Genomic DNA, 15,328 nt, shown 5'->3' on the forward strand with positions numbered 1-15,328 from the left:
TTCCTACACTCAGAGGTCAGAAAAGAGCAAGATCAACAAGCCACACATCTGGCTGTCTCTCTTTCCAACTGGAACAAAAAACAATTTTTAATGGCTTTTTGAGTTAATTGTAAACAATTTGGTTTTGGAGTTGCTGGCTTGCAGCAAATGTTTGTCGTAGGCGGATGTAGGGAAAAAGGACTATGTCCTAATGCAATTCCTCTGTGGCCAGTGAGGAGACAAAAAACACTTAAAAAAAAGAAAAGGAATGTCTTACTCCTTGTAGCATTAAAGTATGCTGAGAATTTTGAGTGCATATATAGGATATTTCACAAGCTTAAAATATATGCTTTGATGAGGCAGAGACAGAAGTACTTGCTCATTTAATTTTTCTGTAATCTTGTATACAGTAATACCAATTTTCCACCCCCTTTATTTTCATGAGCTGTTTATGTATGAACAAACTGACAGTGATAAAAGACTAGGGACAAACAATAGGAATATTTTAAAGTGAGAGTTCTGTTCTAATACTTTTTTCTGATATTTCTATTGTTCCTAAAGGCATTTTTCCAGTAAACAGTTGTCAGAACCCTATATTTACAGTCATTAACCCGTAATTAATATTTTGAAAACAAATCCTTCAATAATAAGTGTAGTAGTTTTCTTACTTTCCCAGTTGTTGCAACCTTTTACACTCTCTAGAATCAGATAGCATCAGTATATCTAAATTGTTAGAATTATCCTTTTTTTTAAGTGTTTTATGTAAAGTAAATGTTTGGTGTGGCTTTTATACATCTACACTTCACAACAGACTTGTTGATTTACAGCACTTCTGAAACCCCAGCTACTTTTAAAATACCTTGCTGTAGTTTTATCTGTCTTAATTTGAACTCACATTTCTCCCATATTTTTTGTTGCTTCATTTAATAGGTTTGTCATGATGGTTTTATTTCTCATCTTATCATCCTGCTAAATATTTGCAAATGTCTTGATCTGAAAAGTAAATTGATACTGCTGTTTGGAATTATGCCAAAGCCTATGACAAAATTCAATAAAATTAATCATTCAAAGGAAATACTTTCTATCGATTTGTTTGTAGGGGGTAAAGTGTTCTGTATTATGATTATTTTTTGTCCAAATTAGGTGTTTGGGTTGCTAATGCCACTTAGTGGATATCTGCCTTAACTGCAGCCTGTTCCAAAGCCAAATCAGGTGCCACACAGCTCTTGATTTGTATATTGGAGTTTTCCTCTTGCCTGGAATGTGTTGACTATAGCAAGTTTTCAAGAAACTTAATTATCAGGTGCATTTTAAGAAGTTTATTATAACGAGTTCAGTTTTTTGATTAAATTTATTAAAATATAGAAGTTCTTTATTACAGAGTTTTGAACTTAAAGGAAAATAAGGATCTTATTTGCATATTTAATTTGATTTGAAGCATTAAACAACAGTCTTGGTCACTTTGTGTTGATTCTTTAGGTTAATGAAATATTAAATGATAGTAGGTGATCATTTTGGTGATTTAGGCAGTGCTTTGCTTTAGCCCTTTTGGTTGGTGACTGGGCAAACACTGACCTGGAACAAGCTGAAAGTTCAAGAATTGAATCAAAGAAAGTGCCTTTTGTTTGATGTATCCCAAATGGGAGTGGGATAGGCCCTGCTGTAATTGGACTTTTTCAGACTTACAATAACTGGTGAGAGCAGGGTGCTGATAGTGCCAAAGGTGGGTGTTTGAACCGGCGTGGGCCATTCCCTTCAGAGTTGGACTCAATGACCCTCAGGGGTCCCTTCCAACTCCAATCACGAATATTCTGTGATTCTGTAATTTTCCTTCGGAAGATCAGAAAGGTGAGATAGATACCAAATGTCTGTTCTACCACCATCACTGAAAGTTATGATTTCCTGAATATATATTTTTTATAAAGGTTCTTTTTTGGTTAAGTATTTGGGATAGTAGTAATAATAACTTGTTGTATTTGATATAAAATGTAAATGTATAAAAATCCATCTTTTATCTGATACCAATACATATGTATACTATACTATAACCTATATGTAAAATATATTTTTGTAAATCTATATAAATACTATAATCTATATAGTATTTTTTCCCTAATATTAATCTTTTAAAAAAATCTAGTCTATACAAAAAACCCATCCTTTTTGCAATTTAAAGTCTTTTTTTTATGGAAAAGGTTTTTGCACTTTTGAAATGTGAATTGATTTAGGTCTTTCAGTTTCTTTTTAATCTGTAAACTCTGTTCTTTGTGCTTTTTTTGACTTCAGTAAATTTCCACAAAGTTTTAAAATATTTTTACATTTCCTATTTAAATATTTGTTTATAATTTGAAATTTTCTCAGAAACTAATGGATGATGCCTTTTCAAGGATGTATTTATTTTAGATGTGACTTCTATTGCTTCTAATTGTGATGGCAAGTTAGTTACAAGTGACAATGAAACAAGGTTGTGCAAAAGTAAAATTTTAAATTTTGCTTAAAACCTAAATAATAGTGTATTTTGTATAGTTCCTAGGTCTAGAACTTCCTAGGTGTAGAAGGCTTAGGGTTTCGGTTGGGGTTAGGGTTAGGGTTACGATTTGGGCATGAATTGCCTTTGAAATGGGATTCAGCAAAAGCAGTAAGAAAGTCTTGGATGTGACTGCTTCTTTCCATTTTTGGTAGCAAATAACTGGCATTTTAAAATTAGAGATCTCATCCTGTGTATCTCTTCTAGTCAGACTACAAAACCATTTCTTCACTCTCAACTTCTAGGCTGCTTCTTGAATTCAAAAGAGATAATGTTAATCCATACTTCTTGAGAAAGTGTATCATACTTCTTGAGAAAAGCCAGTGTTTCTGTACAGGTTGCACTGGTGCCAGAGCTGATGTGGCACATGGCAGATGCCAGGTGGGGATGCCCTGCTGAGAAACCCTCACCAGCCTCGGGATCTCACTGTGCCAAGCCTGAGCAGCCCCCATGTGCTCTTCAACCTTTGAGTGGAAATGACACTTCTGATCATTTCAGACGCAGTCACAGTTACTTTTAAGCTAAATTCTGAGTTTCTGAAGGAAGAAAGTTTCTATTTCGGTTTCTAATATCGGTATAAGTTCTGAAATGTGGTTATTGTAATAGTGTCTGGATTGGTTTGGGGTTTGTTTGAGCTGTAAGAGTATTGAAGGTCGTGCGCTGGAGCTGGAGCCCATGCAGAAATGCTGGCTGATCGTGCAGTTGGACTGATTGCAGTGGTGTGAGGGCTCCGTGGCCTTTATTTGGGTGGGAAGGTGAGCTGTGGAGACAGTCAGGGAACTGGTGCATCCCGTCTGTAAGGAAAGGCTGAGGAGCTGCAGCTGTTTAGCCTGGAGAGGAGAAAAGTGAGAGTAGACCCTGTCAATGTGTGTGAAAAGAGCATGGACCGGGCTCTGGTCGGTGGTGCCCAGCAGTAGGACAAGAGGCAATGGGCAGAACTGATGCACAAGGAAGTTCCACCTGAACGTGAGGAAAAACTTCCCTGTGCGGGAGCAGATCGCCCTGGGGGGCTGTGGATCGCCCAGGGGCGAAGGGTTGTGGATTGCCCAGGGGGGTTGTGGATTGCCCAGAGGGGTTGTGGATTGCCCAGGGTGGGCTGTGGATGGCTCGCAGGGGCTGTGGATTGCCCGGAGGTGTTGTGTACTTTGCGTAGGGGCTGTGAATCGTCCACAGGGCCTATGGATTGGCCGGAAGGGCAGTGGCTTGCCCGGAGAGGCTGTGGATTTTTCGGAGGGGCTGTGGATTTTCCGGAGGGGCTGTGGCTCGCCCGGAGGGGCTGTGTATTGCCCACCAGGGCTGTGGCTCGCCCGGAGGGGCTGTGGCTCGCCCGGAGGGGCTGTGGCTCGCCCGGAGGGGCTGTGGCTCGCCCGGAGGGGCTGTGGATTTTCCGGAGGGGCTGTGGCTCGCCCGGAGGGGCTGTGTATTGCCCACAGGGGCTGTGGCTCGCCCGGAGGGGCTGTGGACCTCCCTGAGGGGCTGTGTATTGCCCACAGGGGCTGTGGCTTTCCCGGAGGGGCTGTGTATTGCCCACAGGGGCTGTGGATCTCCCTGAGGGGCTGTGGATTTTCCGGAGGGGCTGTGGCTCGCCCGGAGGGGCTGTGGCTCGCCCGGAGGGGCTGTGTATTGCCCACAGGGGCTGTGGCTTTCCCGGAGGGGCTGTGGCTCGCCCACAGGGGCTGTGGCTTTCCCGGAGGGGCTGTGGCTCGCCCTCCCTCGCTGGAGCTGTTCCAGAGCCTGGGGCGGGGCGGTGGCGGCCGCGGGCAGCAGGGGGCGCTCTCACGCCGTCCCGTCCGCGCTCCGCTTTCCATGGATAATGGATAATTGATAATTGATAATCGATAATAGATAATGAGCCTCTGCAGGCCAGTGCGCCTCTGACAGTAGGGAACCAACTGGTATAAATGGGTCTAGGACCGGCCACCATCCGCACTGGTCAGTCAGCAGTACATACAAACAGCGAAGTGGGAGTAGGGAATAAAGTCACTACCATGCATCAATTTTATTGTCTTAATAAAATGTTATTGTGCAAATTTCATTTCTATACTAGGAATGGCTTCCAAGAGTGATTGGAATTATTACTGTAGAGCCTGCTAGGGTCATTACATGCTTTCAATTTTCATTTACATCTACAAGAAATCTAATTTTTAATTTAAAAGATGGTTTTAATTCTGCACCATCCATAGAAGTCCGTCTCTGTTTGTCATTTTAGGCAAATGACAGAATTGTTAATATACAAAAAAAGTTGCAGTGGTTTTAGCAGCTCATGGTGAGGCACAAGGCTTGTTTGACAATAAGTGTAAGTAAAACACATTATTTGGAAATAGATTTACTAGGGAATGTGCTTCTTAAAGTGTTAGGCACAATGCAAAATTAAGAATTTCTTTGTGTTTGCATCATTAAGGGCTAATGTGCTTGTCTATTACCACAGTTTTCAAAGCAGGCTCTTCTGCAGAAAAATGCCCCACACCCATTCTGCCCTGTATGTCTTAATGAATTGAGTCTTTAATTTTAAAGTGTGTGCACTTACAAAATAATATCAGAAGGGTTAAAAAAATTACACAGAATTGGTTAAGAAAAAAGGAGTATTTTTTTAAAAAAATCTATACTTTTCAGTAACTCCTGCATACTTACAGGTTAGACTAGTGTTTTGGAAAACACCTTTTGTTGTTCAATATTGAGTCTCCTCATCCCTTAACTTGACTGTAAGAGCAGTCATTGAAAAATTCCAGAGTTTAGCAACTTTCTAACCTGACTTATGTTTAATTTATAGTCAGTATAAAGATTAAATATTTTTTCCTCACTCTTTCTGCTTACCAGTCTGTCTACATTTGTGGAATTGATTTGGTTTCATCATTGAGTGGAATAATTTACATTTGTATTAACGGAATGTCTTCTGGATAGTATCTCCAGTTTATTAAAGTATTTTGAATTACAATCCTATTTTCCAGAATATTTTAATTCCCTTCTAGCTTAGTGCATATTTTAGAAGGATATTTTCTTCTTCTCTGCCTGTGACTAATTAAAAGTATTGAACAATACTAGATCTATACAGGAGATACTGTTTAAAAATACCTTAGTCTTTTTTTTTCTTTTTGCCAGTAAACTCCTGACAGCTACTTTTTCAGATTTTCAATGTTCTAGCAAATTTATGGTAGTAAATAACATTTTCTCTCTCCTCATCTCTAATGCTTTGTCCAAGTTCCCTTTATATAGTTCTTATAGAGGTGTATTGATTTCTGAGCCTCTGTTTTGTCTCTCTAGTCCATCAGAATAACCTGTTGTGTGTTTTCTTTTCTGCTAAGTTTCCTGCACTCCCTTATCCCTTAAACCAGCTTTCCAAGAGACCTGTCCTTCCAGGTACCTGAGATTACTGAAACTGCTTTTGTGAAATCAGTTTAGTTTGCTGTTCTCTCGTTGTTTAGTAGCACCCTCTCTTTTTAATTTCTCCTGTTTCCATCCTTATATTCAATTAATTCTCCCCATAACTACCATAGAACTCAATAATAGCCTCTAGAATGGACATTTATTACTCCAGAAACCTGTAGAGATACATGGTTAATTAATCCTCCTGAAGCTTCTTGCCCCACTCAGTTTCTCATATGCCTCCATACTTCAGCAGAACCTTCTTAAACACTTCCCTGGGTTACATGGTCTCTCAGGCTGCTGACTTGGAATGTTACCTATTTCTTTTTTTCCTCACCCAGACACACATAGAGGTTTTTCTTTTACCTTTTTCTGAAATTTTAAATAAATTTGAAAAGTATATGTTGTCCTCCAGTTTATTTACAGTGGCTTTTGATTTTTTTTCTAATGGAAATCTTGCTATTTCCATCAGCAGCCTTGTAAGAGCCTTGTAATAGGTCAGCAAGTTTTCTTATTTTTGTAATGAGATACCAAATAAGACCGCTATGACAATTTTTGTAACTGAAAGCAGCAAATCCCTAGAAGATACACATTTCATCTTTAATTCCTCAAATCTTGAGCTATTGGTAAATATTTCCAGCCATAGCTATGTTAATTCCACTAATGTCAATATCTTTGATTGAATTGTCTGTTTAGTATTTTAAGATGTTCTTGAACTTCTCTCCCCTTTCCTTGTATAGACTGCTTCAATATCTTATAGATTGTTACCCTCCAAACCATAAATACAAAATGGCAAAATGCATCATAACCTACATACTGACACATTCAGAGCAGATCACTACGAAATATACACTAAGAAATCCAGTCCTTGTAGAATTTATGACTTTCTGAGATTAGATGTGCTGTTTTGGCATTTATGTATTAAAATGAGAAGTCAAATAGAAAGAGAAGAAAGCTAGCATGCAAAGGCTTACTCCTGTTATCAACTGACACATGAAAGAACTGGAAAATAAAATCACTCTGAGGAAAGCTTTTACCATAGTTGCCCAGAGAACTAGAACATGATGGTTTTCATCTTGTTTTTCAGACACTTGCATTGGATTTTCTTTACGAATAATAAAATTAATCTGTGTGGCATACTCAGAAGACTGAATGTTCAGCAGTCATGTACAGGCAGAAAGAACCAGGAGCTTTTTTTTTTCTGTTTCTGATTTTTCACGCATAATTCCTGCTTCTGATTCTTATCTGATCTAGTGTAGATTTTTCACTCATTATATTCGCATATACTGAAACCAGATACTTTCTCAAATGTTCAAATCCTTACATTTCCAAAACTGAGTGTGTTTTAAGATGCCTTATTTCTTTTTTCACTATGAATTTGGTGAGAGATGATGAGGACAAGAAAATTTTTAAGAGGAAGATGATGGTGTGGCTCTTTTACAAGATTTTGGAGGAACTAAGTCAAACTCCACTTGGAACAAAATACAGTGGTTTTATTTTGAAGGAAGAAACACTTGAACTAGCCAAAACTGTCCTGTATCTTCCAAAGGTGTCTCCCTGCTCTGAAAATTGATAGAGGCTCCATTTGTTGTGTAAACAGGAATTGTGTCCCTGGATTGTGTAAAATATCTGTGCAGGTAAAACTATATTGCAGGCTAGGTTACTCTAGTTACTCTGTGCTCAGGCAGAAGGATCAAAGTGCAACAGTGCTTTCTTAAATTCAAATATAATTTTACTCTAATTACTTATTTGGATTCCATTCTACCTTTTCTTGGTGTTTTTTGTTTGTCTGGTTTGTGTTTTGGTTTTTATTATGACCAGATATCAAAATCGAGATATTTTGGTTGCCTGGTTTTCTTTATTTCATGATGGCTGCTCTGACATTATATACTTTGAAAATATACAATTCTGTCCAAAGTAAATTCAGGTGTGAGGGTTGGCATAGAAAAATCCCCCTGCTGGATAAGTTTTAGGTTCATCTAAGGTAATTTTTTCTTTTTTTACCTTTTAATTTTAGTGAAACCACAAGCCAAGCTCTGTAATCCTTGGGGCTACAGATACTAATGTTGGCCAGCTCTTTAAACATTTTATGATTACTGAAAAACATATTTGTCATTACAACCCATTTATTAATTCCCTTTGACTTGCATCACTTTTTTTTGTAGGTTTTAATTGTGTCCTGCAATCTGCATATCAGTTAACAGCAAAAGCTCTTGGCTGGAAGTGTTCTTTAACTAGGAATTTTAATAAAATGGTTGTTCAAAGAGGGAATGATTCTTTTATCTTGAGTTACTTTCACCTTGAGCAACTTTCTTCTCTTATTCCACTTTTCACTTCTTTATAGCTATTTTCTGGCTTTGAGTTTTGTTGGGGTATTTTTGTCTGTTTATACTTCACCTGCCAAAGGAATGTGTGGCACTGATTTTTCTTCACTTGTGTATGGGTTGCCACTTGTTGCACTTTATGTATGGTATTTGTGTTATGAAAACCTTTTAAATATAGCGTTCAGAGGCCAGCATTGGGGAGAATTTATTTTTTCTGGAAAATGAATATAGCTTGCTTTCTGAAAAGAATTTGGCTGAATTTTTGTCTTATCTGTTCCTTTGTAGAGAGTACTGTACATACTTCATTATCTAATATCTTTGGGGGTTTGTGCACTTATCACCACAATACAAATGTATGACTATTTGTACTTTTTTCTTAGTATTACATTTATAACTTCTAGAATAAAGTCCATAGAGAGAAATAATACCCTTTTTGAAAACTAACTGGATTTGCACAACTGAAACTATTAAATGTCAGTTGTTATATTTTTCTTCATCAATGCAACTGCAGTTTATATGATTTAAACATTTATCAATAAAACAGCAGAAGACAGTAATAATACCATATCCATGCAAATATTCTCAACTATAAGAAAATTGAAGAGGTTATTAAAAAGAAACCTACTGTGGAACTGATGGGAAGAAGTAATAGAAACATGGAATCATTTAGGTTGGAAAAGATCTCCAAGTTCACTGCGTCCAGCTGTTGACCTGATCCTGCCAAGTCCACCATGTCCCTAAACACGACATCTACAAGTCTTTTAAATACCTCCAGAGATGGTGACTCCCCTGCTTCCCCAGGCAGCTTGTGCCAGTGCTTGACAGCCCTCTCAGAGAAGAAATTTTTCCTGATATCCAATCTAAACCTCCCTGGTACAATTTGAGGCCATTTCCTCTTGTCTTATTGCTTGTTACCATGTCCCTGTGGTCCTGCTGGCCACTCTATTGCTGACACAGGCCCAGATGCCATTGGCCTTCTTGACCACCTGGGCACTTCTGCCTCATGTTCAGCTGCTGCTGACCAACACCCCCAGGTCCTTTTCCTCTTGGCCACTTTCCAGCCACTCTTCCCCAGCCTGTGGCACTGCAGGGGTTGTTGTGACCCAAGGGCAGGGCCTGGCACTTGGCCGTGTTGACCCTCATACAATTGGCCTCAGCATCAGTCCTGATCCCTCTGCAGAGCCTTCCTGCCCTCCAGCAGATCAACACTCCTGCCCAGCTTGGTGTTGTGTGTGAACTGAATGAGTGCAATCAATCACAGAATCATTTAGGCTGGAAAAGAGCTCCAAGATTATTGAGTCCAACCTTTGACAGAACACCATTGTGCCAACTAGAGTGTGGCACTAAGTGCCATGTCCAGTTGCTTCTTGAACACTTTCATGGTGGTGACTCCACCACCTTCCTGGCCAGTCTGTTCCTGTGTTTAACCACTCTTACCATGAGGAAATCCTTCCTGGTGTCCAACCTGAGCCTCCACTGGTGCAGCTTGAGGCCCTGTCCTCTTGTCCTATCTCCAGTTGCCTGAGAGAAGAGACCGACCCCACCTGGCTGCAGCCTCCTTTCAGGGGTTGTAGAGTGACAAGGCCTCCCCTGAGCCTCCTTTTCTCCAGGCCAAACAGCCCCGGCTCCCTCAGCTGCTCCTCCTCACACCTGGTGACACCCAGACCCTTCCCCAGCTCCACTGCCCTTCCCTGGACATGCTGCACCACCTCAATGCCTTTCTTGTAGGGAGGGGCTCAGAACTGGACACAGCCCTTGAGGTGTGGCCTCATGACTAAAAATTCCCTTCTCCTGATCACGGGTAAATATATTAACTGGGACTGGCCCCAGTACTGAGCCCTGGGGAACACCACTGGTGTCCAGCCACCATTTGGATCTAACTTCATTCACCACCACAGTTTTTTACCCTGTGCACCTGTCCAAGCCATGAGCAGCCAATTTTCCAAGATAATTTTTTGCATCTTGCACTTCTGCTGTCTTCTTACAAGCACTTAAACAAACTGTACCAGTGAGTATCACAGTGATTGGAATCATGCTTTTGATCTGAAAGATCTCGAGTTTGTTCAGATGCTGGTACGTTTTTGAAACCACAATTAATTATTCATGCAGTCAGGTCAGTTCCAGTGCTTTAGTGATGCTGATGTGCTTAGTGCATTTCCCTCAGACTGTGGACTGGCTGCCTCATGTCTCAACACACTCAGGTGTGCCACTAGAAGTTATCATTCTGAATCATCCATTGCCAGTCCTGAGCTTGGGAGCCTCTGTTTCTCCTGAAACTCCCAGTGGAGCTGCTCATGAAAACACACACAGCCCTGCTTTGGTTAGGATGATCTAAATGAGGTTAAGCAGTAGGTATTTGCTGATCCAGCTCATTTTGACAAAAGCCTTTCAGACCCTGTTTATGTAAGTAGACAGATTTAGGAAATATTATCTGGCAAAGGAGTGCTGATGAGTTGCAAAGGCTTGAGCTGGTTAATGTGTCCTTTTTTTGCTAACACAAGGTTTTAAAACTTTGTCTCTCTGTTACATCTTACAGCAGTACTACAGTGCTGCTGATGGTGTTGAATTGGTACTGCTTAAATTAGTCCTGTAAGAGAAGAAATCAATCAGTACTTCTCTAGCACTTTGTACAGTACTGTAGCTGTTACTTGAAAGTGGTGCAAAACTCCACACTTGAAAATTGTGTAGTTGCTTAAAACAGTGTGTAAACCAAGATTTTACAGAAGCATTGAGCAACATGAAATATCATGTGTTCAGTTAGTAATACCCAGTTTGGGAACACTTACTAAATTTTCAGAAGTGGATTTAAGTATATAATAAATATATTTCAGTAGACTTTCAGTATAAGCATTTAAAATCCATGATAGATTTGAAGGGTGGAATTCTGATTTGTGTTTGAGGCTAGTATTTTATATATCACAATTCGAAAATAAACTGATTGCTTTACTGGGATAGAAGGAATTTATTTTCCCCATTACAGGGTAATATTTCTAGAATGTTGAAATTAAATCACCGAAATTTTAGGAACACAGTTATTTCTTGGAAAACCAACCTGTGATTTTTGTTCAAAGCTCAAGTTTTAAAATATGCTACTGTATAATGGTAAATAAAATGCAAAATACTAAATGTACCGTCCTGTTCATTGCTGTGTTATGGTTTATTTATGTCTGTACTACTAATTAAATGTTGAGCATCAAAAATTAGGCAATGAGCTTTAAAATGTCAACAGTAGCTTAAAAACTATTTTTATATTCTTATGTAATATCTTAAGGTAAACTTTAATGGTTTGGAAAACAATAGGAAAAATAAAATGTGAACATCGTTGTCAACATGTCGTAATTTTTAAAGCATAGTTAAAAGTTGGAATTTTAAGGGATTTAGACACTAAAGAAGCTGCTAGCATTTAGTGGTGCAGCATCAGCAATATTTTTATATATGCATTGAGTCTTAGTTCAACATTTAAACTGATTTTACAGTAAGTAAAATAAAATGCTTTCCGGTTTAATGAAATAGAATTTTATGCTCCTACTTAAACCTTTATGATTTGCTTCTGTACATCAGCTGTTATTTGCATTTGTGTTAGACCATAGCATATATATATATATATTTATGGATCCTCTCAGTATGGGTTAGTTACTTTGAAATCTCATTAAAATTATCCTGGAGGTGACTTTCAGTTCCTGAGGGTTGGAATACATTGTTAGAGTTTTTTGAGGAAAGACGGTTTGAAAGAGCCAAGTATGAGGAAGCAGCAGGCTATGCAGAATAAAATAAATCAGTTTGAGGCAAAGGCTTGCGTTTATTAGCACTTCCTTTAAGGTGAAGGGTGGCCTTTTAATGTGAAATTAAAAACTTACTGTTGAATTATGAGTTACACTTGAAAGTTTCTTGGAACCAGATGTCGCTTTTAGTTTTGTTTTTTAGGAAACCATAAAGAAATTGCATAAAAAATAATTAAAACATGTTTAGCAGCTGCCTGAAACATATTTTCTGGATGCTGATGTTGAATATGACTTTTTTTGGGGTTTGACAATAGAAGGTGTCAAACCAGAGCCCTCAGGATCACTGGAAAATGCCACCTGCATGAACACGTGTGTATATGTTTGTGGTAGGCTTCTCTTCCATACTCGTGACCTGAATAGCTGGATCAGTTTCCACATAGGGATTGAAGGAGAGGGAATAAAGCGAAAAACAAGCTAAGAAATGTAACAAAAGATCTGGAAAAATACTCAGAAATCTCCCAAGCCGAGATGTGCTGTACTTGTTTAAGAAGGATCAGAGGCAGAGCTTGGGCACATGACCTCAAGCTACTCAATGCAAATGAGGGAGCGTATCCTCAGGTTTTTGGCACAAAGTGTTCCTCGCTGTTCAGAGCATGCTATCAGCTAAAGCAGTTCTGGATGCAGTGCAAGCTTTGGCAGCAGAAGAAATGCTTGGATACTCTCTGAAGATTGAAGGCGATGAGGTAAGATATGGCTTTAAAAGAGTTGAAAGTGAAGAATCCACGCTGAGTCAGTCATTTCGATTGTGATAGTATTACATAATATAATTGGTTTTCTCAAGGTTATGAAAAGCAAAATACATGTGTGTACTTTATCGTGTTTCTCCTAGCTGATGCTGATAAAATGTATTATACCAGTGTGATGAAAATATTAAATTATTGAAGATATAAGTTTTAATACTGTATAAAATCTATTTTGCTCTGTTTGCATGTTTTTCCCCTTTCTAGGCTAATCACAAAGTCAAACTGAGTTTATAAGGTGCTGATCTTGCTCTGAAAGTAAAAGTGTAAATATTTTTCCTGCATGTAATGAATGTAACTTTATGAATAATGGAAAATGTATCTTTGTGTTTCAATTCTGTATATGCAAGATGTTGCTAATTATGAAGGGCTTGACAGTCTGCTCACTGAATTTGTTCTGGAGAGAAAATTTTGAAGTATTTAATACAAAACAAAGCCACTTATTTAACAAAATCCTTGCTTATGTGAAACTGCATGTTCTGAACAGATTATTGATTAAATTTATATCATTTTATGGTATGACTGTGGCTGCTTTGAAATCTCCAAGCCTCGCATTATTTTCCTAGGTTTTCCTGATGTAGAAATACATCCTTTATATGCACATAGAAATTAGGGTTGATGATACTTTTCTTACTGTAATACTTGTGGGAAAACTTGTAAAAAGCTTTGTCTCCTCATGTGGAATATCAGCCATGTACATGCTTAGAATAATTTTTTGTGGTCTGATTTCTTAAGTGGGGAAAGAGTTAAACTGAGTCACAGATGAACATCAGATGTGTGCTCCAAGAGTCGTGGTTTAGAGTAATGAGAATATTTCTCTTTGAGGCAAAAATCAGTTTTCAATCTGTGTTTTAAATCTAACATTACATTTTTCTACATCCCTCCAGGCAGATCTCTTTATCCTGATATGTGCTTTTCATGGTTTAATTCTTCTGTCTTCTGAGACAAAGTTTAAGTTTGACCAAGAAAGCCCTACTTTTACGTAGTTTCAGAAGAACTTATCTTCCTGAAAACTGTACTGGCAAAAAAAATCTTTCTCCAAATCTCTTTCTTTTTTATCTTCCAGAGAGACTTGCATTTTTAAGAACTGGTCACTTTCCTTTTGGGAGTTGTTCATAACTTGAAATGCAAAGAATTGCAAGATGATAAAAGTTAGGAATAACAGATAAAAAGAGTTCAAACCTATCCTTTTTATTCTTTTTTTTTTTTTTTTTTTTGTGCATACATACACATTTAAAAGCCAAAAAGCTTTTTAGCTGTCCCTTTTGATAGAACCTTATAGTAATATATTATAAAATCTTACTGACTAGAAACAAATAAGTTTTTTTTCCTTATAATGAGTTATTTTCTTAAAATGACATGGATTTTTGCTGAAGATCTAAGACAAGTGTTAAGATGTCAGTTTTTACTTTGAAATGGTATTCAGTAATCTGGAGTCCAGCAATTTAGAGAATTAACAAATAGAGATATAGCTCTGAGTTTATTTCTCTTGCTAAGTAAATAAATTCATAAATATCTGTGCATACACTGGGATGTTATCCTGATGTTTACATTCCAATTTGTTGAACAGAATGATTTCTGTATTTATCTGAGGTCTTCCTCTTTCTGCATACGTATCACAAAATTGACCATCAAAATCTTTCTCATTGTCCAGAACTTGCCAAAATGTTGAATATATGATGCAGACTGTGTCAAGCTCTTAGCTGTAGTATTCTGAGTTTACATGTATAACTATTTATGATTTTGTTGCATTTACTAGGTTTGCTGGGATGGGTAATCTTCTTAAGGTCCTTACCAGGGAAATTGAAAACTATCCACATTTTTTCCTGGATTTTGAAAGTAAGTTCAAACAATTACAAGACAATGAGAGAATCTTTTCCCTGACATAGCAGCAAACAGATGGAAAACTTATAAAATCTAATTGCTTACAGTGTGTATTTTCCAGCACAACCAATCTGTCCAAGTCCTTGTCTCTAAAATCGTTTGTTCACTCAGGACTCCTTTTCTCTTCCTTTTCTATTTTTCAGGAACCAAATGGGAAATCTTTTAAAAGTTCTCACTTGCACAGAGCTTGATCAGGGGCCAAATTTTTTCCTTGACTTTGAAAGTGAGCAAAGCTTCTTGCCTGGCTTGCCTTCTTTGCTTATTATTTCCTAATAAACTGCATGTGCTTATGCATCATAAAGCAATTCAAAAGGGATTTGCAAACAAATGAAATTACACTTCAGTAGAATATTGCTTTCTGATATTTATAAAACCGTACAAAATTACTTCTTTCTGAGCAGAGAAAGGGGCAGAGAGGTAGATATGCAAGTAAAATCTTATCTTGAATTAAATTCAAAGCATTTATGAGCCATTGTTAAACTTACATATGAATGAACTCAACCTCAACTTTCTTTAACAAATCAGGGTTAACAAAAATTATGATTCTTTCGTGAATGGAAATACATGTGGGAAATAAAAAGATAGGGAAAAAAAACCCAAAAAAACCAGTGGAGATGGAACTATTTTTGCTTGGTTCGGTGATGATTTAGCTGGGTTTATAGTTTCCAAAAAGTATTGAAATGGTCAAAGTGCTTGGTTGCATCTCTCTTAATTGCATGGTTATCAGTT

General features: G+C 38.0%; 1 protein-coding gene across 4 annotated transcripts in view; it reads left to right on the plus strand.

Annotated features, from left to right (window-relative positions):
• The window catches only part of CYRIA (CYFIP related Rac1 interactor A), a 54,329-nt gene that overhangs the window by 21,639 nt on the left and 17,362 nt on the right, over nt 1–15,328 (plus strand). For 2 of the 4 annotated variants that reach the window (XR_010083801.1, XM_063424633.1), the window contains exon 4: nt 14,743–14,822. The exons of 1 other annotated variant lie outside the window; for it this stretch is intronic. Coding sequence is in view for 2 of the 3 variants with exons in the window: in XM_063424633.1 (XP_063280703.1) it covers nt 14,750–14,822 (73 nt within the window). In the remaining variant the exon portion in view is untranslated. Of the gene's footprint in view, nt 1–14,474; nt 14,555–14,742; nt 14,823–15,328 lie in introns of all 4 variants that reach the window. One more of the 4 variants, XM_063424639.1, reaches the window with a different exon arrangement.

Source organism: Prinia subflava, chromosome 2 (assembly GCF_021018805.1).
Source record: "Prinia subflava isolate CZ2003 ecotype Zambia chromosome 2, Cam_Psub_1.2, whole genome shotgun sequence".
Classification (NCBI taxonomy): Eukaryota; Metazoa; Chordata; class Aves; order Passeriformes; family Cisticolidae; genus Prinia; species Prinia subflava.